The sequence below is a fragment of the Balaenoptera ricei genome, chromosome 6, assembly GCF_028023285.1.
Source record: "Balaenoptera ricei isolate mBalRic1 chromosome 6, mBalRic1.hap2, whole genome shotgun sequence".
Lineage (NCBI taxonomy): Eukaryota > Metazoa > Chordata > Mammalia > Artiodactyla > Balaenopteridae > Balaenoptera > Balaenoptera ricei.
Genome location: NC_082644.1, coordinates 118,172,543 through 118,195,008, shown reverse-complemented (window position 1 = coordinate 118,195,008; position 22,466 = coordinate 118,172,543). Strand labels below are relative to the sequence as shown.

The following is a 22,466-nucleotide window of genomic DNA, read 5'->3' as shown; positions in this document are numbered from 1 at the left end:
AGCAAGTTATACCTGGAACAGTATCTGGTGAGCTGTCACCACTATTGTTACTTAGCATATATTGAGTACCAAGCACTTCGCAGGCAGCTTTACCTCACTGAATCCTCTTAATTTAAAAATCATACAAGTGAAATACTACAACTATAATAAGTACTACAAAGAAGAGGTACTTAACATTAAAGAAATTAAGTTGGATTTGAAATCCACTCACAAACATCAGGTCCAGACGGGCTTAACAGGTAATTTATGCTAAACAAACAGGTAGCTTCAGTCTTAAGCGAATGCCCCTGAGAACAGAAGAAGGGAAACACTTCTCAACTTGTTTTATGAGTGGAATACAACCTTGACACCAAATCCAGACAAGGACAAGAAAGAAAATTATAGGCAAAATTAATTACTGATGCAAAAATTATAATCTTAGCAACCCCAAACCAGTGATGATAACGTAAAAATCAAGACTCCCCATTGGGCACATCCTCAAATGCAAAGATGGAGTGATGATTGATAGTACTTGATTCCTTTTCTTAGACCCTTATTTGGGCATTCCCATCTGGTACACCTTTCCTTCCTGGGGAACTGAGAACAGGTGTGCCACCTCCATGTGCACTTTCTCCACCATGGCATACTTAGATTCCAGGTGTTGAGATGGCAGAGCCCTAACTGGAGGGAACCCAGTCAGGGACTACTCCCACTGTTCCACACTGAGCTTTACACGAATGAAAAATGAATTTGGGCTTACTAATAAGCTGCTGAGATTTCAGGGCTTGTAAGTTTTCACAACATGGCCTAGCCTCTCCTGAATAAACTACATTAACAGATTAAAGGAAGAACACCATATACTCACCTCAGTAGTCAGAAAGACCACTGTTAAAAAAATTAAAACACCCATTCATAATTTTAATTTAAAAAATAACTAACAGTCTTAGGTAAGTAGAAATCAAAAACTTCCTTAATCTAATAAATGTTACTTTCTAAAATCCTATGCAAACGTTATATTTAATGGTGAAATATTTAAAGAAGTTCCTTTAAAATAGAACAAGGTAAGGATCCCACTGTCACTTTGTCTTTCATTGTTGTACTGGAGATACTAGCCAATGCAACAAGAAAAGAAAATTAAGAGATTAATAAGAAAATCACAGTAGTTGACAACGAACTACTAGAAAACATAATTCTTAAAATATCCAGTTTATACTAACATCACAATTCTTAAGGTACTAGGAATAAACCCAATAAGAGATGTATAAGACCTTATAGGAAAAAGGGTAATCTAGCAAGAGAATATAACATTTGTAAATATTTACGCACCCAAATAGGAGTAACCTAAATATACGAAGCAAATAGTAACAGACTTAAAGGGAGAATAAACAGCAATACAGTAATAGTAGGGAACTTTAGTACCCCACTTACATCAATGGATAGATCATCCAGACAGAAAATCAATAAGCAAACATTGGCCTTAAACACATTAGACCAGATGGACTTAAAGATACATACAGAGCATTCCATCCAAAAGCAACAGAATACATTCTTCTAAGAGCACATGGAACATGCTCCAGCATAAGTAACATGTTAGGCCACAGGTCGTTGTAAATGTACAAAGATTGAAATCGTATCAAGCATCTTTGCCAGTCACAATGGTATGAAACTAGAAATTACAAGAAAATGGGAAGATCCAAAAATAGATGGAGATTAAACAATATACTACTGAGCAACTAATAGGTCAAAGAATAAAAAATACATTAAGACAAATGAAAATGGAAATACAACATATCAAAACTTACGGGATGCAGCAAGAGCAGTTCTAAAAGGGAAATTCATAATAATAAACACCTAAATCAAGAAATAAAAAGCTCAAATAAACACTCTAACTTTAAATTTCAAGGAACTAGAACAAATGAAACCCAAAGTTAGTAGAAGGAAGGAAATAAAAGATTAGAGTGGAAATAAAATACAGACTAAAAAGACAATAGAAAAGATCAAGGAAAGAGCTGGTTCTTTGAAAAGATAAACAAAATGGACAAACCTTTTGCTAAGCTCACCAAGAAAAAAAGAGAGTACTCAAAATCAGAAATGAAAGAGGAGCTATTACAACTGATACCACAGAACTACAGAGGCTCCTAAGAGACTTCTGTGAACAATTATATGTCAACAAATTTGACAACCTAGAAGACACAAATAAAAACCTAGAAGACACAGATAAATACCTAGACACATACAACCTGCCAACACTGAATCATGAAAAAAATCTGAACAGACCGATTACTAGTAAGGAGATTGAATCAGTAATCAAAAACCTCTCAACAAACAAAAGTCTGGGACCAGATGGCCTCACTGGTGAATTCTACCAAACATTCAAAGAAGAAGTAATATCAGTTCTTCTCAAACTCTTCCAAAAACTAGAAGAGGAGGGAACACTTCCAAACTCATTTTTTTTTTTTAAAACAAGGCCAGCATTATCCTTTCACCAAAAACACATGAGAATGCCACAAGAAAAGAAAACTACAGGCCAGTATCCCTGAGGAACATAGATGCAAAAATCCTCAACAAAAAATATTAGCAAACAAAATTCAACAATACACTAAAAGGATCATACAGCATTAGCAAGTTGGATCTACTCCAGAGATGCAAGGATGGGTCAACATCTGCAAATCAATGTGATACACCACATTAACAAAATGAAGGATAAATACCAAAAGACCATCTCAATAGATATTGTAAAAGCATTTGATAAAATTCAACATCATTTATGATAAAAATCTCACAAGAAAATGGGTATAGAGGGAACATACCTCAACATAATAAAAGTCATATATGACAAGCCCACAGCTAACATCATAGTGGTGAAAAGCTGAAAGCTTTTCCTTAAAGATCAGAACAAGACAGACACTGGAATGAATGAATGAATGAATGAATTCCCTGGCAGTCCAGTGGTTAGGACTCAGTGCTTTCACTGCTGTGGCAGGGGTTTAATGCTTGGTCAGGGAACTAAGATCCCGCAAGCCACACAGCGCAGCCAAAGAAAAACATCAGGACAAGACAAGGATGCCCACTGTCACAACTTTTATTCAACATAAGTATTAGAAATCCTAGACAGAGCAGTTAGGCAAGAAAAAGAAACAAAAGGCATTCAAATTGAAAAGGAAGATATAAAACTATTTGTAGATGACATATTATATATAGACAACACTTGCCTCCATCAAAAACTGTTAGAACTAATAAACAAATTCAGTAAAGTTGCAGAATGCAAAATCAATGTACAAAAATGTTATGTATCTATACACTGATAGTGAATTATAAGAAATTAAGGGACTTCCCTGGTGGAGCAGTGGTTAAGAATCCGCCTGCCCATGCAGGGGACATGGGTTCGATCCCTGGTCCCGGAAGATCCCACATGCTGTGGAGCAACTAAGCCTGTGCAACACAACTACTCTAGAGCCCCCGAGCCACAACTACTGAGCCCGTGTGCCACAACCACTGAAGCCCACGTGCCTAGAGCCTGTGCTCTGCAACAAGAGAAGCCACTGCAATGAGAAGCCCACGCTCTGCAACAAAGAGTAGCCCCCGCTCGCCACAGCTAGAGAAAGCCCACGCGCAGCAACAAAGACCCAACGCAGCCAAAAATTTATGAATTTTAAAAAAAAGAAAACCATCTCATTTATAATATACAATTTACAATTGCATCAAAAAGAAGAGAATGCCTAGGAATAAATTTAACCAAGGAGGTGAATGACCTGTACACTAAAAATTTTAAGACATTAGTGAGAGAACTTGAAGAAGACAAATAAATGGAAAGATATTCTGTGCTCATGGATTGGAAAAACTAATGTTAAAATGTCCATACTGCCCAAAGCAATCTACAGATTCAATGCAATTCCTATCAAAATTCCAATGGCATTTTACACAGAAATAGGAGAAACAATCCTAAGATTTGTGTGGAACCACAAAAGACCTTGAATAGCCAAAGCAATCTTGAGCGAGAAGAACAAAGCTGGAGCCATCATGCTCCCTGGTATCAAACTATATTACAAAGCTACAGTAATCAAAACAGTATGGTATTGGCATAAAAACAGACACATAGATCAACGGAACAGAAGACAGACCCCAGAAGTAGATCAACACATATATCATCAATTTATGGCAAAGGAGCCAAGAATACACAATGAGGAAAGGACAGTCTCTTCAATAAATGGTGTTGGGAAAACCACTATCTTACACCATACCCAAAAAATTAACTCAAAATGGATTAAAAACTTGAATGTAAGACCTGAAACCATAAAACTCCCAAAAGAAAACACAGGCAGAAAGCTCTTTGACATCAGTCTTGACAACGATTTTTTAGATTTGAAGCCAAAAGCAAAGGCAACAAAAGCAAAACAATACAAGTTGGGACTACAACAAAGTAAAGTTTCTGCACACAAAAGAAACCATCAACAAAATGAATTGACAACCTATCAAATGGGAGAAAATATCTGCAAATCATATACCTAATAAGGGGTTGATATCCAAAATACATGAAAAAACTCATACAACTCAATAGCAAAAAAAAAATACTTTTCGAAAATGGGCAGGAGATCTGAACATTTTTCTAATGAAGACATACAGATGGCCAACAGATACATGAAAAGATGCTTAACATCACTCATCATCAGGGAAATGCAAATCAAAACCACAATGAGATATCACCCCACACCTGTTAGAATGGCTATCATCAAAATGAAAAATAACAAGTATTGATGAGGAGGTGGAAAAAAGGGAATCCTTGTGCACTGTTGGTGGGAATGTAAATTGGTGCAGCTACTATGGAAAACAGTATGGAGATTCCTGAAAAAATTAAAAATAGAACTACTGTATGAACCATTGATTCTACTTCTAGGTATTTATCTGAAGGAAACAAAAACACAAACTTAAAAAGCTATATGTAAGTGGTGCTGGGAAAACTGGACGCTCCGTGTAAAAGAATGAAATTAGAACACTCCCTAACACCATACACAAAAATAAACTCAGAATGGATTAAAGACCTAAATGTAAGCCCAGACACTATAAAAGTCTTATAGGAAAACATAGGCAGAACACTCTTTGACAAAAATCACAGCAACATCTTTTTTGACCCATCTCCTAGAGTAATGAAAATTTAAACAAATGGGACCTAGTTAAACTTAAAAGCTTTTGCACAGCAAAGGAAACCATAAACAAGACGAAAAGACAACCCTCAGAATGGGAGAAAATATTTGCAAACAAAGCAACTGACAAAGGGTTAATCTCCAAAATATACAAGCAGCTCATACAGCTCAATATCAACAAAACAACCAACCAAATCAAAAAATGGGCAGAAGACCTAAATAGACATTTCCCCAAAGAAGACATACAGATTGCCAACAAACATATGAAAAGATGCTCAACATCACTAATTATTAGAGAAATGCAAATCAAAACTACGATGAGGTATCACCTTGCACCAGTCAGAATGGCCATCATCAAAAAATCTACCAACAGTAAATACCAGAGAAAAGGGAACCCTCATACACTGCTGGTGGGAATGTAAATTGATACAGCCACTATGGAAAACAGTCTGGAGGTTCCTTAAAAAACTAAAAATAGAACTACCATATGACCCAGCAATCCCACTACTGGGCACATATACCCAGAGAAAACCATAATTCAAAAAGAGTCATGTACCACAATGTTCATTGCAGCACTATTTACAATAGCCAGGACATGGAAGCAACCTAAATGTTCACTGACAGAGGAATGGATAAAGAAGATGTGGTACATATATACAATGGAATATTACTCAGCCATAAAAAGGAATGAAATTGGGTCATTTGTAGAGACGTGGATGGACCTAGAGAGTGTCATACAGAGCGAAGTAAGTCAGAAAGAGAAAAGCAAATATCGTATAATAACACATATATGTGGAATCTAGAAAAATGGTATAGATGATCTTATTTGCAAAGCAGAAGTAGAAACACAGACGTCGAGAACAAATGTATGGATACCAAGGGGGAAAGGGGTGGGGTGGGAGGAATTGGGAGACTGGGATTGACACATATACATTACTGATACTACGCATGAAATAGACAACTGATGGGAACATACTGTATAGCACAGGGAACTCTACCTAAGGCACTGTGGTGGCCTAAATGGGAGGGAAGTCCAAAAGGGACGGGATATCTGTATGTGTATGGCTGATTCACTTTGTTGTGCAGTGGAGGCTAATACAACATTGTAAAGCAACCATACTCCGATAAAAACTAATTTTAAAAATTTTTAAATTTTAAAAAGCTATATGTGGGTGTAGGAGGGGTTATGAAAGCAGATATATTTTTATCTTTCTATAACAACAAACAAAAAAAGCTATATGCACCCCAATGTTCATGGCAGCATTATTTACTATAGCTAAGCCATGAAAGCAACCTAAGAGTCCACCAATGGATGAATGGATAAAGATGTGGCATATATATACACAAGAGAACATTATTCAGCCAGAAAAAAATGAAATTTTGCCATTTGCAACAGCAAAGATGATCCTGAGGGCATTATGCTACGTGAAATAAGCCAAAGAAAGACAAATGCCATATGGTCTCACTTATATGTGGAATCTGGAGAAGAAAAAAAAAATGCGACCCAGTTCACAGGTATAGAGAACAGACTGGTGGTTGCCTGAGGTAGGAGAGGTGGGCGAAATGGGTGAAGGGGGTCGAAAGGTATAGATTCTCAGTTATACAATAAGTCATGGGGGTGTCATGTACAGCTCAGTCACTATGGTTAGTAATACTGCATTGCATATTTGAAAGTTGCTCGTAGGGTAGATATTAAAAGTTGTCATCACAAGAAAAAAATTTTTGTAACTATGTGATGATGGATGTTAACTTGGTTTATTGTGGTGATCAATTCGCAATATATATAAACATCAATCGTTACATCTTACACCTGAAACTAATACTATATGTCAATTATGCCTCAATAAAATTATGTATTTTTTAAATGAAAAAATAAGGTTTCATTTAAAAATAATAAAGACCTTAATAGTTGAGAGATACACATATTCATGGGTAGGAAGATTAAGTTTCTTAAAGATGTCAGTTATCCCTCATATTAATGTATATATTTCAAAACTATTCCAAAGAAAGTCCCAACAGGATTTTATATGGTTCTTGACAAGTTTATTCTAAAAACGTTTAAGAAGGAATTTTCCACTTCTGGGAATGGCACACTAGGTAATTCAGACCAGCCATCCTGCTAGGAAAGCTATACCGAGTATTTTTAAATCCCTGCCTGAATTCATCAGAGAGAGGGCAGGTGAAGGAAGAATTACTGGGCCAAGATTCAGGAGGAGACAGAAATCCAGGGAGGAAGCCTGACATTTGGGGTCACATTCCTGCCAATTCCAGAAGAGGTGTCTGAGAAGCTCGGCAGCACTTCTGAGAAGAGGGAGGTTTAAAAAAAAAAAAAAGTCCAGAATTCATATTTTGAGACCCCAAAGGAGATACCTTCCAGCTGTGTGACTACGAGTATACCAGCCCTCACAGCCCTGTACCAAACCAGCTTCAGTCTGGATTCCTAGCACCCAGGCGCCTGCCAGGAGCAAATGCAAAGCCTCACTGGAGGAGGTTGACATCATCCTAGGCCTCAATATATTTAATTTTTCATATACAACAAAAAATAACCAGGAACACAAGGGGACAAAGAAGCATGAACAGAAGAAGACCAGAAACAATGGACAGAATCAGACCTGCAGGGGCTGGGATTCTGGAGTTACCAGATGTAGTTGTGAAAGCACAACACACACTCTGTCTAGGTGTAAGAGAGGACTGAGAAATTCAGCAAGTAATTGGAAAATAGAGGGAAAACGGAAATTCTAGAACCCAAAAATGCATTAACTGATATAAGGAACTCAGTGAATGTGTTTAACAAAATTGGGACTTCCCTGGTGGTCCAGTGGTAAAGACTCCGCCTTGCAATGCAAGGGACGCGGGTTTGATCCCTGGCCGGGGAACTAAGATCCCACGTGCCGCGGGGCAACTAAGCCCACACGCCACAACTACTGAGCTCGCGCACCTCAACTAGAGCCCGCGTGCCGCAAACTCTAGAGCCCACGCGGCCCGGAGCCTGCACGCCACAGCCAGAGAGGGAAAACACGTGCGCCACAACTAGGGAGACGCCCGTGCTCCACAATGAAGAGCCTGCGTGCCAACGAAGATCCCACATGCCTCAACTAAGACCCGATGCAGCCAAAAATAAATAAAATAAATAAATAATACATCTTTAAAAAAACAGAATTAGTGAACTGGAGATAGATTAGGAGCTAGGGGTGGAATGAAGCCTGAAGAGAGAAAAGTATGGACAAAACACAAGGCAGGAAGAGATGGGATGAGAAGCCTAACCGGAGTAGCAAAAGAAAAGGAAAAAACAAAGTAGAAGCAACGTTCATAGCGGTGTTATTCACAATAGCCAAAAAGGGGAAATAATCCAGATGTCCACCAACCGGTCAAAGGATGAACAAAACATATTTCCATACAATGGAACACCAGTTAGCACTGAAAAGGAATGAACTGACACACAACATGGATGAACCTCAAAAACATGGGTATGAAGGATGCCAGATGCAAAAGACGGTATATTTCCTGCTTCTTTTTAAATGAAATGTACAGAGAAAGCAAATCTAGAGACGGAGAGCAGACCAGTGGTTGCCTGCGAGTGGAAACAGACTGCAGGTGGCATGAGGGATCTTTTGGGGTGATGGAATTGTTTAAAAACTGGTTCATGGCGATAGTTACACAACTTTGTAAATGTACTAAATTTAAAGTTATACTCAGAATGATATGTAGATCACACCTCAGTAAAGCTGTTTATAAAGAAGTTTCCAAAACTGATCATGCCGGTTTATCAGTTTCTCATTCCTCATGTCCACGTCTCCCATTTATCTGCTGCTCTGCAGGGAGCATTTCCCGTGTGCGGGGAGCGCAGGGTTTTGTCCCTGGAGGGGTCCTGCAGCAGGCGCCGGCTCCAGGCGTGGAGACCGCGTCTTTCTTCTCGCTCTGACCGCAGGGCTACTAGAGGCACGTGTTGGGAGGAATCCAGTGCATTCTGCCCCAGCCACGCCCTCTACCCACACCTTGCTGTCTTCTCGGCAAGCCTGCAGCCCAGCCTGACCTGCTCATCCTCTCACTGTGGCCCCCAGGCCTTGTGCCACCCTGTACGCATGCCCACCTGCCAGCCTCGGCTCACCCAGCTCTGAACCAGCTGTGGCCTGGGTGACCCAGTGTGTTTCTCAGCACGCCCAGTGGACTGACCACACCTTCTGCAACGAGCTCCGAATCCCAGCATGGGGACTTGGGCCCTCCTGAGATCTGCTTTCCTCGGGTATTCACCTTCACCCTTGGGTAACTTTAGCACTCCCTCTACACCCTCATAGTTGCTCTTCTCTCACAGTTAATAATTATATTAATCTTTCTCTGTTCAAATTACTCCATAGTTTATGCCTTCTGATTGGTCCTTGACTGAAAAACATCAAGCCCTAAATTCAAGAAGCCTTATGAATCCCAAGCAGGATAATTAAAAAGAAATACAGTGGTCCCTCAGTAGCCCCACAGGGGATTGGTTCCAAGACCCGCTTTGGATACCAAAATCCACCGAAGTTCAGGTCCCAGAGTCAGCCCTCTGTACCCACGGAGTCAGCACCAGAGTCAACCTCAAATCTTAAACAGTATGTGACCCCGCAGCTGGTTGGGCCCACAGATAGGGAGGGCTGACTGTACACATCTAAGCACAGCGTGGTTAACCTTCGGAAAGACAAAGACAAAAAGAACATCTTTAAGCAGACAGAGAAGGAAAAAAAAAAGGACACATTACCTTCAAAGGTAACAGTGAATGAGACTCCCGAGTAGAAGCACCTGGGGAGAGAAGTCGATGGAATACCTTCAGTACTGAAAGAAAATCACCAGCCACACTTCTATACTCACTCTAAATCTCTTTCATGAATGAAGGTAAAAATCACGGTACTGTCAGACAAACAGAAACAGAATTCATCACAAGCAGACCTACACCAAGACAAGACTGAACAGTGTTTTCAGGCCACAGGGAAATAATCCCAAATGGAAAGTGAGACATGCAGGAGAGAAGGAAAAAGCCACAAAAAACAGTCAACATGTGGGTAAACCTCAATGAGCATGAACTGTATAAATAATAATCGTGTCCCATGGAGGCTTAAAATATGGAGAATTAAAATACCAACCAACAGTGTGTGATTCAGGAAGAAGACACATGGAGTTAGAGTATTCTCGAATTAGTTCTTGAATTGTCTAGAAAGGAGAAAAAGTACTAGGCTTTCAGAAGTCAAGAATGCAAGTGTGTAGTCTCTAGGGCACCACTATAGAGTGAAAGAATGCCTAACTGCCAAGCCAATAGAGAAAAGATATAAGGTACACTCATCAAAAAGATTTAACAATTTCTAAATATGTATGCATCTAACTACATAGCCTCAAAATATCTAAAGCAAGGGCCGACATGGAGAAATGGACAAATCCGAGATGCTAATGGGAAGTTTTAACACACCCCTCTGAGGAACACTGTAAGAAATGACTAATCTTACGCAGCACTTCCAAAAAGAAAATGAGAATCCCTTCCCAACTCTTGTAATGAGACCAACATAACCCTGCTACCAAAACCATAAGCAAAAATGAAAATTACAAATCAATTTCACTTATGAACACAGATGCCAAAAACCCTAAACAAAATATCCACAATCTTCGATACAGAAAAAGGATAATACATCATGATCAAGATGGGTTTGTTCCACGAATGAAAAGTTACTTTAACATTTGAAAATCGACATTAAGTCACCATATTAACAGAATTAGATAATTTTCTCAGTGGATATGTGAAAGTAATTTAACAAAATTCAATATCCATGCATGATTTTTAAAAACTCTTAGCAGGGCTTCCCTGGTGGCACAGTGGTTAAGAATCTGCCTGCCAATGCAGGGGACACAGGTTCGAGCCCTGGCCCGGGAAGATCCCACATGCCGCGGAGCAACTAAGCCCGTGGGCCACAGCTACTGAGCCTGTGCTCTAGAGCTCGCGTGCCACAACTACTGAAGCCCGCGCACCTAGAGCCCGTGCTCCGCAACAAGAGAAGCCACCACGATGAGAAGCCTGCGCACCACAATGAAGAGCAGCCCCCGCTCACCACAACCAGATAAAGTCCGCGCACGGCAGCAAAGACCCAACACAGCCAAAAATAAAAATAAATAAATTTATTAAAAAAAAAAAAAACTCTTAGCGAAATAGAATACTTCCTTAATCTGAAAAAGGATGTCTATCTTTTACAAAAAAAACAGAATGTTGAAGCCTTCCTTTTGAAACAAGGAAAAAGATAAGGCTGCCCACTGTCAGCACTGCGATCCAGCATTGTACTTGGGGGGCCCCAGCCAGTGCAGGAAGGAAAACACACGAAAGAGTAAGGGCTGGAAAGGAAGGTAAGAAGCTCATTATATATAGACGGTAATACTGTGTAAAGAGAAAATTCAACAGAATCTCCAGAGAAGTTACCAGAATAAGTGAATTTAGAAAGTGTGCTGGGTTCAAAGTCAATCATCTAGAATCAATTGCATTTTTGTACACTAGCAAGTAACAAAAAAATATAAAAGTGATCATATTTATAATAGCATCAAAAAATCAAATACCTAGGGATACTAACAAAATGTGCAAACTTTCTGCACACAAAAAAAAATCAAGGGAACTGTTTAAACAACCTACTAAACAAATAAGGAGATTCACCATGTTTGTTGGAGAACAGCACTGTTAAGACGTCTGTTGTCCCCAAATTCATCTACAGATTTAAAGCAGAGTCAAAATCCCAGTTTTTTAGGAGGTAAAAATTGACATATTAATTCTAAAATTTATTATAAATACAAATGATTTTAAATGACCAAGAATCTTAAAGATGTCGGGAGGACCTGACCCACTCAATGTCCAGACTTACTATCAAGTCCCAGGCATGAGGTATGATAGTGGTAACAAGAGTAGACAAATGGATCTCTAAGATCTAGTCCAGGTGGGTGGCAGACCTAAATGTGAAGAAAACCCGAAAAGCTTCTAGATCTTGAAGACAACATAAGAGAATATCTCCATGACCTAGGAGTAGGGAAATTTTTCTTAAGCCTTAAAAAAGCATTATCCATAAAGGAAAAGATAAATTTGAATATATTACAATTGAGAACTTTTCTATCAGATGACACCATTAAGAGAATGAAAAGGGAAGCTACAAAGTAGGAGAGGATGTTTGCAATCCCTGAATCTAACGTAGGACTCATATCTAGAAAACACTAAAGAACTCCTCTGAACTGAGAAAGACATAAAAATGGGCATAAGACTTAAACAAGTACATTATAAAAAGAGAGATCCAAACAGCTGATGAGCATATGATAAAAAGCTCAGTAGCATTCATCAGAAAAATGCATTCATCAGAAAAATGCAAATTAAAGCCACAATGAAATACCACTACAGTTTTAACGACCAGAAGCACTCAAATGTAAAAGATTGACAAACACCAGGGATTGATGAGTTTGTGGAACCACTGAACTCCCATCTGTTGCTGGTGGGAATGCAAAACGATGCAACCACTTTGGAATGGCAGCATCTGATTGAAGCTTTATCTTACACACTCACAACTTCCTCAGGGGAGACTTTCTTTACCACTCTCCAAGGCCAAACACCTCTAGGCCACACCGGAGTGATTCTAAGACACATATTTGAGCATCTCTGAAATCAGGGTGCACCCTAATGTAATCAGAGCGCTCATTCCAGATTTGCCCCAGTCACCTCTCCTTCATGGCCCTTTAGCCACAACACTGACAAATGTCTGTCGAAATGGACTGCCTTCTTCACTCCTGTGAATCCTGAAACTGGAATTACTGGGTCAAAAGACATGCACATTTTTTCCAGTTATTTTTTAATTACACAACACATGAATACACCCGTATTTTAAAATTCAGCACAAACCCTCCTAGTCCCAGCCCCTCCCCAAAGGCAGCCACTCTCAGCAGTCTGCAATATATCCTTCTAGACTCTGTTCTTTGCACTTACATGCAAATTAATATATGGTACACATATTACTAGTAGCTACCATTAGCCTACTTTCCACAAAGATGGTAGCAATACACATCTACCAGTAATAAATGAGAGGGGTCAGGCCTTCGCCACCTCTAGAATCAATCTTTCTAATTTTTTCCCAATCTGATAAGTAAAAATCATCTCATGGTTTAAGTCTGTACTTCCCTTATACACAGAACTCAAATCCATCTCTTCCTCGGATCTGGAATTCCAGATTTTAGGAGGTCTCCCCTTCCACACTGCCTAACACCCTGAAGTTATACAAATATTCTCCTAAGCTTTCATCTGTGATTGGTAGAGCTTTATTTCACACTACTTAGCTCTTTAATCCATCTGGAATTTATTTTTACATACAATAGGAGGAGAATAATTATTTTTCCAGCCAGAGCTCCAACTTTGCTTACTGTCGGCCCTCCCTGACTCAGTCAATTAAAATGCCATTTTGGTCAGATGTTAATGTCCCATATATACTTGGAATGTTTTCTGGACTTTGTTTTTCACTGATCCATCTCTGTGGCAAAGCCAAACTGCGCCTTGTTTATTGTAGCTTTATCATAAGTTTCAAAATCTGGTGAAGAAAGTCCTCCCTCATTAAACTTTGAAAAATTATTAGCAGTTTTTGCACATTTTCCTTCCATATTAATTTTTAAAAACATCTTTTTCAGTTTTAAAAGCTTGGCTTTCTTGTTGGAAGTTCATTAAATCTGTTTATTTAAGAAGGCTAGATATTTTTATGATACTACATCTTCCTATCCAGATATTTTGTTCTTTGCTCTTTTTAGAGGAGTTTCGGCCTTTTTGAGTACTAGCTGTCCTGGACTCCTTGTACCTTACAATACATGCACTTTCCTTCCAAAAAAATAAAATAAAATAAAATAATTCTCTTCATTTGGATCTGGATCTTTCCTGTTAAGTTTATTCCTAGGTTTTACTGTTTTTATCACTATTGTGAGTGGAATTTTAAAGTTTTTCCACTTTTACCTGAATATTGCTATTGACTGTTGTATGCTCTGTATCCAATCACTTCTCTGAGTTCTCTTATTTTGATTTTTTCACTGACTCTTGGATATTCTGGCTAGAGTATCACTTTGTCTCTTCTAGTTTTCACACTACAAATTTCACTTTGCTGTTTTTTACATTAGCTAGAACCTCAAAACAATGTTGAACAGAGACTCTAGGGGGCACCCATGGCTTGGTCCTGGTTAGTGGTTTTAGTAATTTCCCACTTAACACACGATACGCTGTTGGTTCATCTACCAGCTTCAGCGGCACCTGGGAGCTCATTAGAAATGCAGGATCTCAGGCCCTACTTACTGAATAAGGATCTGCATTTTAATAAGATTTCCCAGGTGTTTCATAATGTACTTTGAGGTTCAAGGCACACTGGTCTAGATGGTTTCTTTCTATTCTGATTTTAGGTAAGAGTTTAGCAACAGGAAGAGCTATGGCAGTTGGGGTCTACCAAATGCTTCTTGGCATCTACGGACCCCTAAAATACAGCTTCCTCCTTCTTTTTCGCGGCAATCATGCATTTTAGGGTTTGATATCCTAATTCCGGGCCACGCCAGGTCCTAGACCGTGAGGCCACCTCTCAGGCTCCAAGCGTCATCACTCCTCACCTACTTCCGCATCCCCATCTCTCCAGCCCCTGGACCATTTCGAGGGCTGAGATGGGCTGTCGTCCTGCCTCAGCTCCCAGTGCTGGTCAGTGCTCAGAAAGCACCTGATTTCACTTGAGCTCTCAATCTTTTACGGCTCAGCCAGGGGGCCCCCTTCCTCCTCTCTCCATGCAGATGGATTTCCTTGCTCTCTCATCACCTTTGGCCCGCGAAAGACCCTACAGAAATTCCCGCCATCGGTACCCAGCGGCTCCACCGCCACGTGCACAAGTCAGACACCGCGCTGCACAGACTGGGCAAACCCCAGCATCTCAGAGGGGCCGGCGTGGGAGCCCCAGGGCCCAGCTGTGGACAGATGCGTCCCGCTCACCCTACAGTGACCCAGGGCGAGCAACAGCCCCGACGCAGCAATGAGACGCTCTGCCCAGGGTGTTGCTGTTTGTTTACTGACCGGACGTCGTGGCCTTGGTTTCTGGACACGGGGTCATCAGGAGAGAGCCTGCCCCACCAGACGGGGCTGGGACGCAGTACGACCGGCCAGGAGCGACCCAGGAAAGAGGAGGCCGCTCCTCTCAACTCCCCAACAGGGAGAAAGAAAGCCCAGCAGCTCTGCCCTGCGATCCCAGGGCTGGGCTGGGCGATGGGGAGGCCAGAGGTGGCGATGTCCTTCCAGATGGCGCTGAGGACAGTGAGGGCACTGGTCCCTCTGCTGGTCTCTCAGGGGTCAAGTGAAGGCCAGGGGCATGGGGGCACTGCCAGCACAGTTCCAGGAAGACCTCAGGCCCCTGTACCACAGCTGGGCCCGGGCCCTGGGGCCACCTCGGGCTAGGACACTGCCTGAGGCCACCTGCAGGGGCAGAGGCCCAGCCAAGAGCGTGCAGAGGGCTGCAAAGCCCACCTTCTTCTGAGCCTGCCCCGGTCCCCTCTGGGTGACAGATGGCCACCAGCAGGGATCCAAGTCCGCAGAAAGAGTCTGGCCAGGTCAGGAGTCCCTGGGTGTCCCGACGTCCCCGAAGGAGCCACCAGCCCTCAGGGCAGGTAGAGTGCTACCACCACGTAGATGACCCAGCTGGTGGACACGAAGACCCCGAAGAGCAGGCTGAAGAGCACGAGCGAGCGGGCCTTGCGTGAGGCCTCCTCAGCCTGGGCCAGGTCCCCCCTGCCCAGGGCCGCACGAGTCTGCAACGAGACGGGGGGGTGAGCGGACACAGAGTCCCCGCTCCCTCCCGGAGGCACCGTCAGGCCCAGCCCCAGTGCGCAGACTGGACCGCTGAGCCCGCGAGGCGGTCAGGGGCCTTCCCCGGGCCACAGCTCGCGAAGGAGCAGGAGCGATGGAGGTGGTGGCTGCCAGCCACGGGCCTGCGCCAGACCCGCGCCCTCCGCGCCATCGCCTGCCATCCTCACAACAGCCCTGAGTTTGGTGTCATCGTTGTCCCCACTCTGAAGAGGAGGAAACGAAGGCTCAGAGAGGTTAAGTGACCCCCGTAGGGCCACACAGCTGGTGGTGGAGCCAGAAAATGGACTGGCAGGCAGCAGCCTCCAAGTCCCGCCTCTGAGCTGTCTTGAGAGCTTCTTTCTCCCCACAGTCCTGCCTTGCTTATGATGGGGGAGCCTGACCATGGAGGGAGGTCAGGGCTGTCACCAGGTCAGCCTTGAGCAAAAGCCCCAGGGCCTTCCTACTCTATTAGAATGTCCTCACACTGACATCGTGCTAAGTCCCCAGGGTCTAACCTCTTGCCTGGCCATGGTCAGAAACAATCAGGAGGGAGGGACGGAGGAAGAAGAAAGAGTGTTATCGAGATGGTGGGGGGGTGGGTGGATGGATGGATGGATGGATGGATGGACGGACAGGGATAGGGGGTTGGATGGGTAGACAGATGGGTGCATTAGTGGATGAGCAGAGGGGTGGATGGATGGATGAACAGATGGAGACTAGAGAGATGGTGGATGGATGGGTGGGTAGTGGGTGAACAGACAGACAGGTAGCTAGACAGATGGAGGTGCATGGGTAGAAGTGAGTGGATGGGTGGATGGCAGTCTCCACCCAATTAAACACAAACCCCCACCGGACAGGCAGTTCCCTGGGCCTTAATCATCCACACCCTCAGTGTGAATTGTTTCAGTTGAATTTTCTAGGGCAGATCTTGAGTGGTAGGGAGCACAGACAGCAGAGGAGAGGGCGAGGACCGCACAGACAACTGGGCACCGATTTCCCAATCCTGCCACCATTCTCAGCAGGAAACGCCAGGGGCCCAGGGGCTGCAGGCTGGGAGGGCTGTACCGAGGACCGCCCCACGCCCGCCTACCTCGTGGGAGTAGACGACGGCAATGAGCCCGGTGAGCAGGCAGCAGAAGAGGGTCACCAGCACGGACTCCATCATGTAGTCCTTGGGCAGGGGCCTGTGTTCCACAGTGGCCGGGGCTGGCACACCGGCCACGGGGCTGTTGTACTGTGAGGGCAGAGGCCACGGCGTGGTTAGGGAGCACGCAGCCTGCGACAGCCGTGGACCCATCACTCCACCCACTGCCAAGCCCCACCCAGTGAGGCTGCGGGTCGCCCAGGGGTCAAGGCCCCCCTTCTGCCCGCTCCCTCGGCACCCCCAGCCTGTCACTCAGCCCCCAGGAGTCTCAGGGTTCTGCCCTCTACAAAGTGCTCAGTCCAGGGTCCAGCCACCAGTGTCTCCATGTCCCCACTGGGTCCCCACCAGGGGGGACCTCGAAGCTCTCCTCCACAGGCAGCCAGTGTTTGTTTTGTTTTGTTTTTTCCTAAAAATCTAATCAAGTCATCTCCTACCAAAGGCCCTGGGGACCCTCACAGTGGATCCCACCTTCCTATCCTCCCCTCCCCACTAAGCTGAACCAACCACCGTCATTGCCAGAACACACCGGCCTTGGCCCCCTGCACGCCTGTGCTGTGCCCTCCTCCTCTCCTCTGCCTCAACTCTCCTATTCATCCCATAGAACCCAGCTCAAATGCCCCCACTGCTGGGAAGCCTCGCGCTCCCGCCCAATCCCCAAGCTGAGGGAGCCCTTTTCCATTGCGCCCCTGGGCACAGAAGCGTCCCCTGCTGGGTGCTTGTGGTGACTTCTCACCTCCTGTGCGCCAAACTCTCCAGCCCAGGGAGGGAGGGACGGAGGGAGGGGCGAGGGGGAGGAGGGAGGGGCGAGGGGAGGAGGGAGTGGGAGGAGGGAGGGGCGAGGGGGGTAGTGAACGGGGAGGGGGCGGCGCCCGCGGCCTGACTCACCACCGGGAAGGGCGTGAAGAGCGGCTGCACGGTGGGCGCGGGGAAGAGCGGCGCGGGCGGAGGGTACAGGGCGGAGGCGGAGGGCGCGGGCGGGAAGAGCACGGGCTGCGGGAAGGGCGGCGGGTAGAGCAGGTGCGCGGCCTTGGGGTCGGGCGGCGCGTAGGGCGGGGGCTCGCCCACGAAGCCGATGTTGGGGACCCCGCCGGCCGCCGCCTTGGGCGCCTGCCTGGCCTCGCCCGCAGCCTGGGCCTGGTCCTGGGCAGGGGGCGTCGCCGAGGCCTCGGCCGGGGGATCGCCGGGGGTGCCCTCCAGCGCGGGGACGCTGCCTCCATCCGCGGCCGCTTCCTCGCTGGGCCCTCCGTCCTCCTCCAGGAGCTGCGGGCGGCGAGGGAGCTGCGGGAGCTCGGGGCGCGCAGCGCTCCCGGCGTCCTCGGGGCTGCCGCCCCCTTTCGCGTCCGCTCCTGGGAAGAAATGGCAGGGGTGGTGAGCCCCCAAGAGGCTGCCGGGCCAGGTGGGAGTCCTCCCCCCAAATGCCAGAACACAGCGCCTCCAAGGAGAAAGTCACAATGACCGTGCCGATCCTGACCCCTGGTGAACCCCGCACTCAGGCTTCTCCAAGCTGGGCCCTTGAATCTTTCCCCAAAGTGCAACAGTAGGACAAGAAAACCAAGGCTCAGAGAGGTGAAGTGCCTTCCTGGTGATCACACAGCCAGCACATATGGCCGGCTGGGGTGGAAGGCAGGCCTTGCCCACACTTGCCAGCCCCTGGCTCCAGATTGCCCCTGCTGGGAGGTGGCTCCGCCCCCACGGTCCTGCTGCCACAGCCGATTAAACCAGGGAAGAAGCTTCAGCACAGGGCAGCCCCCTCATAGGCTGTGCTGAGACACCATCCAATGGGGGCTGGTCTGAGGAGATCAGCTGAGCCAATCAGGTTCTCGGCTCTGGAGTTGTCGGACCCCGGCCAAGCGAGTGACTTCAAAGAGCTAGGAGGTCTCTAAGGGCCAAGTGCCTACTGAGGCAGAGAAGGAACAGAAACAGGAACGGGGTGGGGGAGGGGCAGGGAGCAGCCAGGAGCAGTGGGCAGAGAGCAGCCCACCCAGCAGCTTGGAGGGCGCTCAGAGACCCTCAGCTGCCCAGCTGCCTTCCCTCCCTGGTCCTGGCCTCCAGCATCCATACCATAGACTCTGGAGGCACCCCAGCTGGTCCCAGCAAGTACTGAAGGTCCCCCTGCACCTCCTGAGAGCAGTTCTGACCAGCTGAGCACCTCTAGGCCTCAGGTAGGTCCTGGAGGAACAGCCTGGAAGGGTCCTGGGGCAGACCCCGTGGACCTGGGTGGGCATTCAAGGACCCACAGCAGTGACAGGCAGCCCAGAGCCCAGGGCCCAGGGTGTGGCTTTGGAGGTTCATTTCCTGAGTGTCTTGAAGGGTTACAGAAGGCAGAGAATTAAGTAAACCAGACATGACAGTGACAGCGCTGGTGAGGGTGGAGGAGCCTTGCTGAAATCCCCCTCCCATTCCTCCCCCCACCTCCACCTCCCATACAGCTGGTGGGTGGAGTCAGGCCAGGGATCCTTAGGGAAGGGATCCCCAATGGCAGGGAGTACTGAGCCCCTGAGAGCTCCCCACCCACTTCCTCCAGCAGCCAGGGTCTCACTCAGGGCATTTCCTACACACGCATCTGGTGTTCATGCCTCCACACCTCTACCCATGCTGTTCCCTCTATTTCTCTACCTCTTGAATCTGGACTTGGCCATGTGACTTGCTTTGGCCAATTAATAAACATCTTGCACACAGAGGCTTTAAAAACCTACATCTCTCCACATTACCAGGGGCTGGTGAGGGATGAGGAGTTCGTGTTTAATGGGGACAGAGTTTCAGTTTGCGATGATGAAAACATTCTGGAGGTGGAGGGTGGTGATGGTTGCGCAACAGCATGAACGTACTTAATGCCCCTGAGCTGTACACTTATAAATGGTTAAAATGGTAAATCTTACATATATTTTACCGGTTTTTTAAAGCCTCTCTCTCCTGCTGATCACTACTAAAAACGCTAGACAAAACACAGAAGAAACTACCCAAAGACCCTGAAAAGTGAACAAAAGCAAGCAGATTGTGGAGTGCAGTCAGAATGCAGAAGTGACCATAAAGGGGGTGAATTTCCCATTTTTTTCCTCTCATTTCCCTTGAAGCTCAAAGCTCCAGTCACAGAGCCACGTGATAGAGCACCAGAATGAGCAGCTAAAACTCCACTGGAAACTCTGTCATTCTAGCCAGAGGAACCAGGAAAGGGCCCCTGCAGAATGGAAATAGTGGGGAAATCCTAGAGAGGAAGTAGCTTCAGAGGGGGATCCCCTAGTTTTGTATGTGAACTGGGGTGACCAACGTATATCAGCTTGCCCAAGACTTCCCCGGGTTTACTACTGAAAATCTCGCATCCAGGCAAACCCCTTAGTCCCAGGTAAACTGGAACGGTTAGTCATCTTAGAATGGGTCCACACAACTCTTAGACTCACCCCCAAGCTGCATGTGAAGGGGACAGACTTAGACCAGCATAAGAAAGACTTTAAAAACTGGACCACTAAAAAAGCCAGAAAACGATTAACAAAATGGCAATAAGTGCATACCTATCAATTACTTTAAATGTAAATGGACTAAATTCTCCAAAAGACATAGAGTGGCTGAATGGATAAAAAGACAAGATCCATCTCTATGCTGTCTACGGAAGATTCACTTCATATGTAAGCACACACACAGACTGAAAATGAAGGACTAGAAAAACATATTCAATGCAAAAGGAAACCAAAAAGCCCGGGGTAGCTCTACTTATGTAACAAAAAGAGACTATAAAACAAAGACTGTAAAAAGAGACAAAGAAGAGCATTACAAAATGATAAAGGGGTCAAATCCAACAAGAAGATATAACATTAGTAAATATTTATGCAACCAACATAGGAGCACCTAAACATAAGAACAAATAATAACAGACCTAAAGAAAGAAATCGACAGCAATACAATAATAGTGGACTTTAATACCCACCTTACATCAATGGAAAAATCATCCAAACAAAAAAGAAAAAATCAATAAGGAAACAGCGACCTTAAAGGACATGTTAGACCAGATAAACTCAACAGATATATACAGAATATTCTATTCAAAAGAAACAATACACATTCTCATCAAGTGCACATGGAACATTCTCCAGGATAAATAATGGTAGGCCACAAAGTAAGCTTTATAAATTTAAGAAGATTGAAATCATATCAAGCATCTTTGCCAACCACAAATGTATGAAACCAGAAATCAATTACAAAAAGAAAACTGGAAAATTCACAAATACGGAGATTAAACAACATGCTACTGAACAACCAATGCGTCAAAGAAGAAATCAAAAGTGAAATTTAAAAAAATACCTTCAGGGACTTCCCTGGTGGCGCAGTGGTTAGGAGTCCATCTGCCAATGTAGGGGACATGGGTTCAATCCCTGGTCTGGGAGGATCCCACATTCCACAGAGCACCTGGGCCCATGCGCCACAACTACTGAGCCCACACGCCACAACTGCTGAAGCCTGCATGCTTAGAGCCCATGCTCTGCAACAAGAGAAGCCACAAGAGAGAGCCCAGGCACAGCAACGAAGAGTAGCCCCCACTCGCCGCAACTAAAGAAGGCCTGTGCACAGCAACAAAGACCCAGTGCAGCCAAAAAATAAATAAATAAATAAATACCTTCAGACAAATGAAAATGGATAGAACATACCAAAACTTATGCAATGCATCAAAAGCAGTTCTAGGAGGAAAGTTCATAACAATAAATACCTATACAACATCAGAAATCTCAAAAAAACACTCTATACCTCAAGGAACTAGAAAAAATGAAGCCCAAAAGCTAGCAGAAGTTAGGAAATAACAAAGATCAGAGTGGAGATAAATAAAATAGAGATTAAAAAGACAATAGAAAATATTAAAGAAACTAAGAGCTGGTTCTTTGAAAAGATAAACAAAATGGACAAATCTTTAGCTAGACTAAGAAAAAAAGAGAAGATTCAAATAAATAACATAAAAAATGAAAGAGGACACGATACCACCAATACCACAGAAATACAAAGGCTCATAAGAGACTGCTATGAAAAATTACATGCCAACAAATTTGCCAACCTAGGAGACATAAATTCCTAGACACATACTATCTGCCAACACTGAATCATAAGAAAGAATATCTGAACAGACTGATTACTAGGAGACTGAATCAGTAATCAAAAACTTCACAGCAAACAGAAATCCAGGACCAGATGGCTACCAAACATTCAAAGAATTAATACCAATCCTCAAACTCTACCAAAAATGTAGAAGAGGCAGAAACACTTCCAAACCCATTTTATGAAGCCAGCATTACCTTGATATCAAAACCATAAAAGGATGCCACAAGAAAAGAAAATTACAGACCAATATCCCTGATAAACATAGACGTAAACATCCTCAACAAAAAATATT

The 22,466-nt window shown here is 44.6% G+C and overlaps 1 protein-coding gene across 27 annotated transcripts in view; it reads right to left on the bottom strand.

The window, feature by feature from the left end:
• Positions 1–22,466, bottom strand: part of PRRT1B (proline rich transmembrane protein 1B) — a 51,500-nt gene that overhangs the window by 10,491 nt on the left and 18,543 nt on the right. For 20 of the 27 annotated variants that reach the window (XR_009503804.1, XR_009503784.1, XR_009503782.1 and 17 more), the window contains 5 exons: positions 17,978–18,438; positions 17,039–17,182; positions 15,184–15,911; positions 9,853–9,893; positions 212–287 (listed from right to left, as the gene is read on the bottom strand). Coding sequence is in view for 1 of the 27 variants with exons in the window: in XM_059925898.1 (XP_059781881.1) it covers positions 15,762–15,911; positions 17,039–17,182; positions 17,978–18,438 (755 nt within the window). In the remaining 26 variants the exon portion in view is untranslated. Of the gene's footprint in view, positions 1–211; positions 288–9,852; positions 9,894–15,156; positions 15,912–17,038; positions 17,183–17,977; positions 18,439–22,466 lie in introns of those variants that run through there. The other 7 variants (XR_009503789.1, XR_009503793.1, XR_009503794.1 and 4 more) reach the window with 4 other exon arrangements.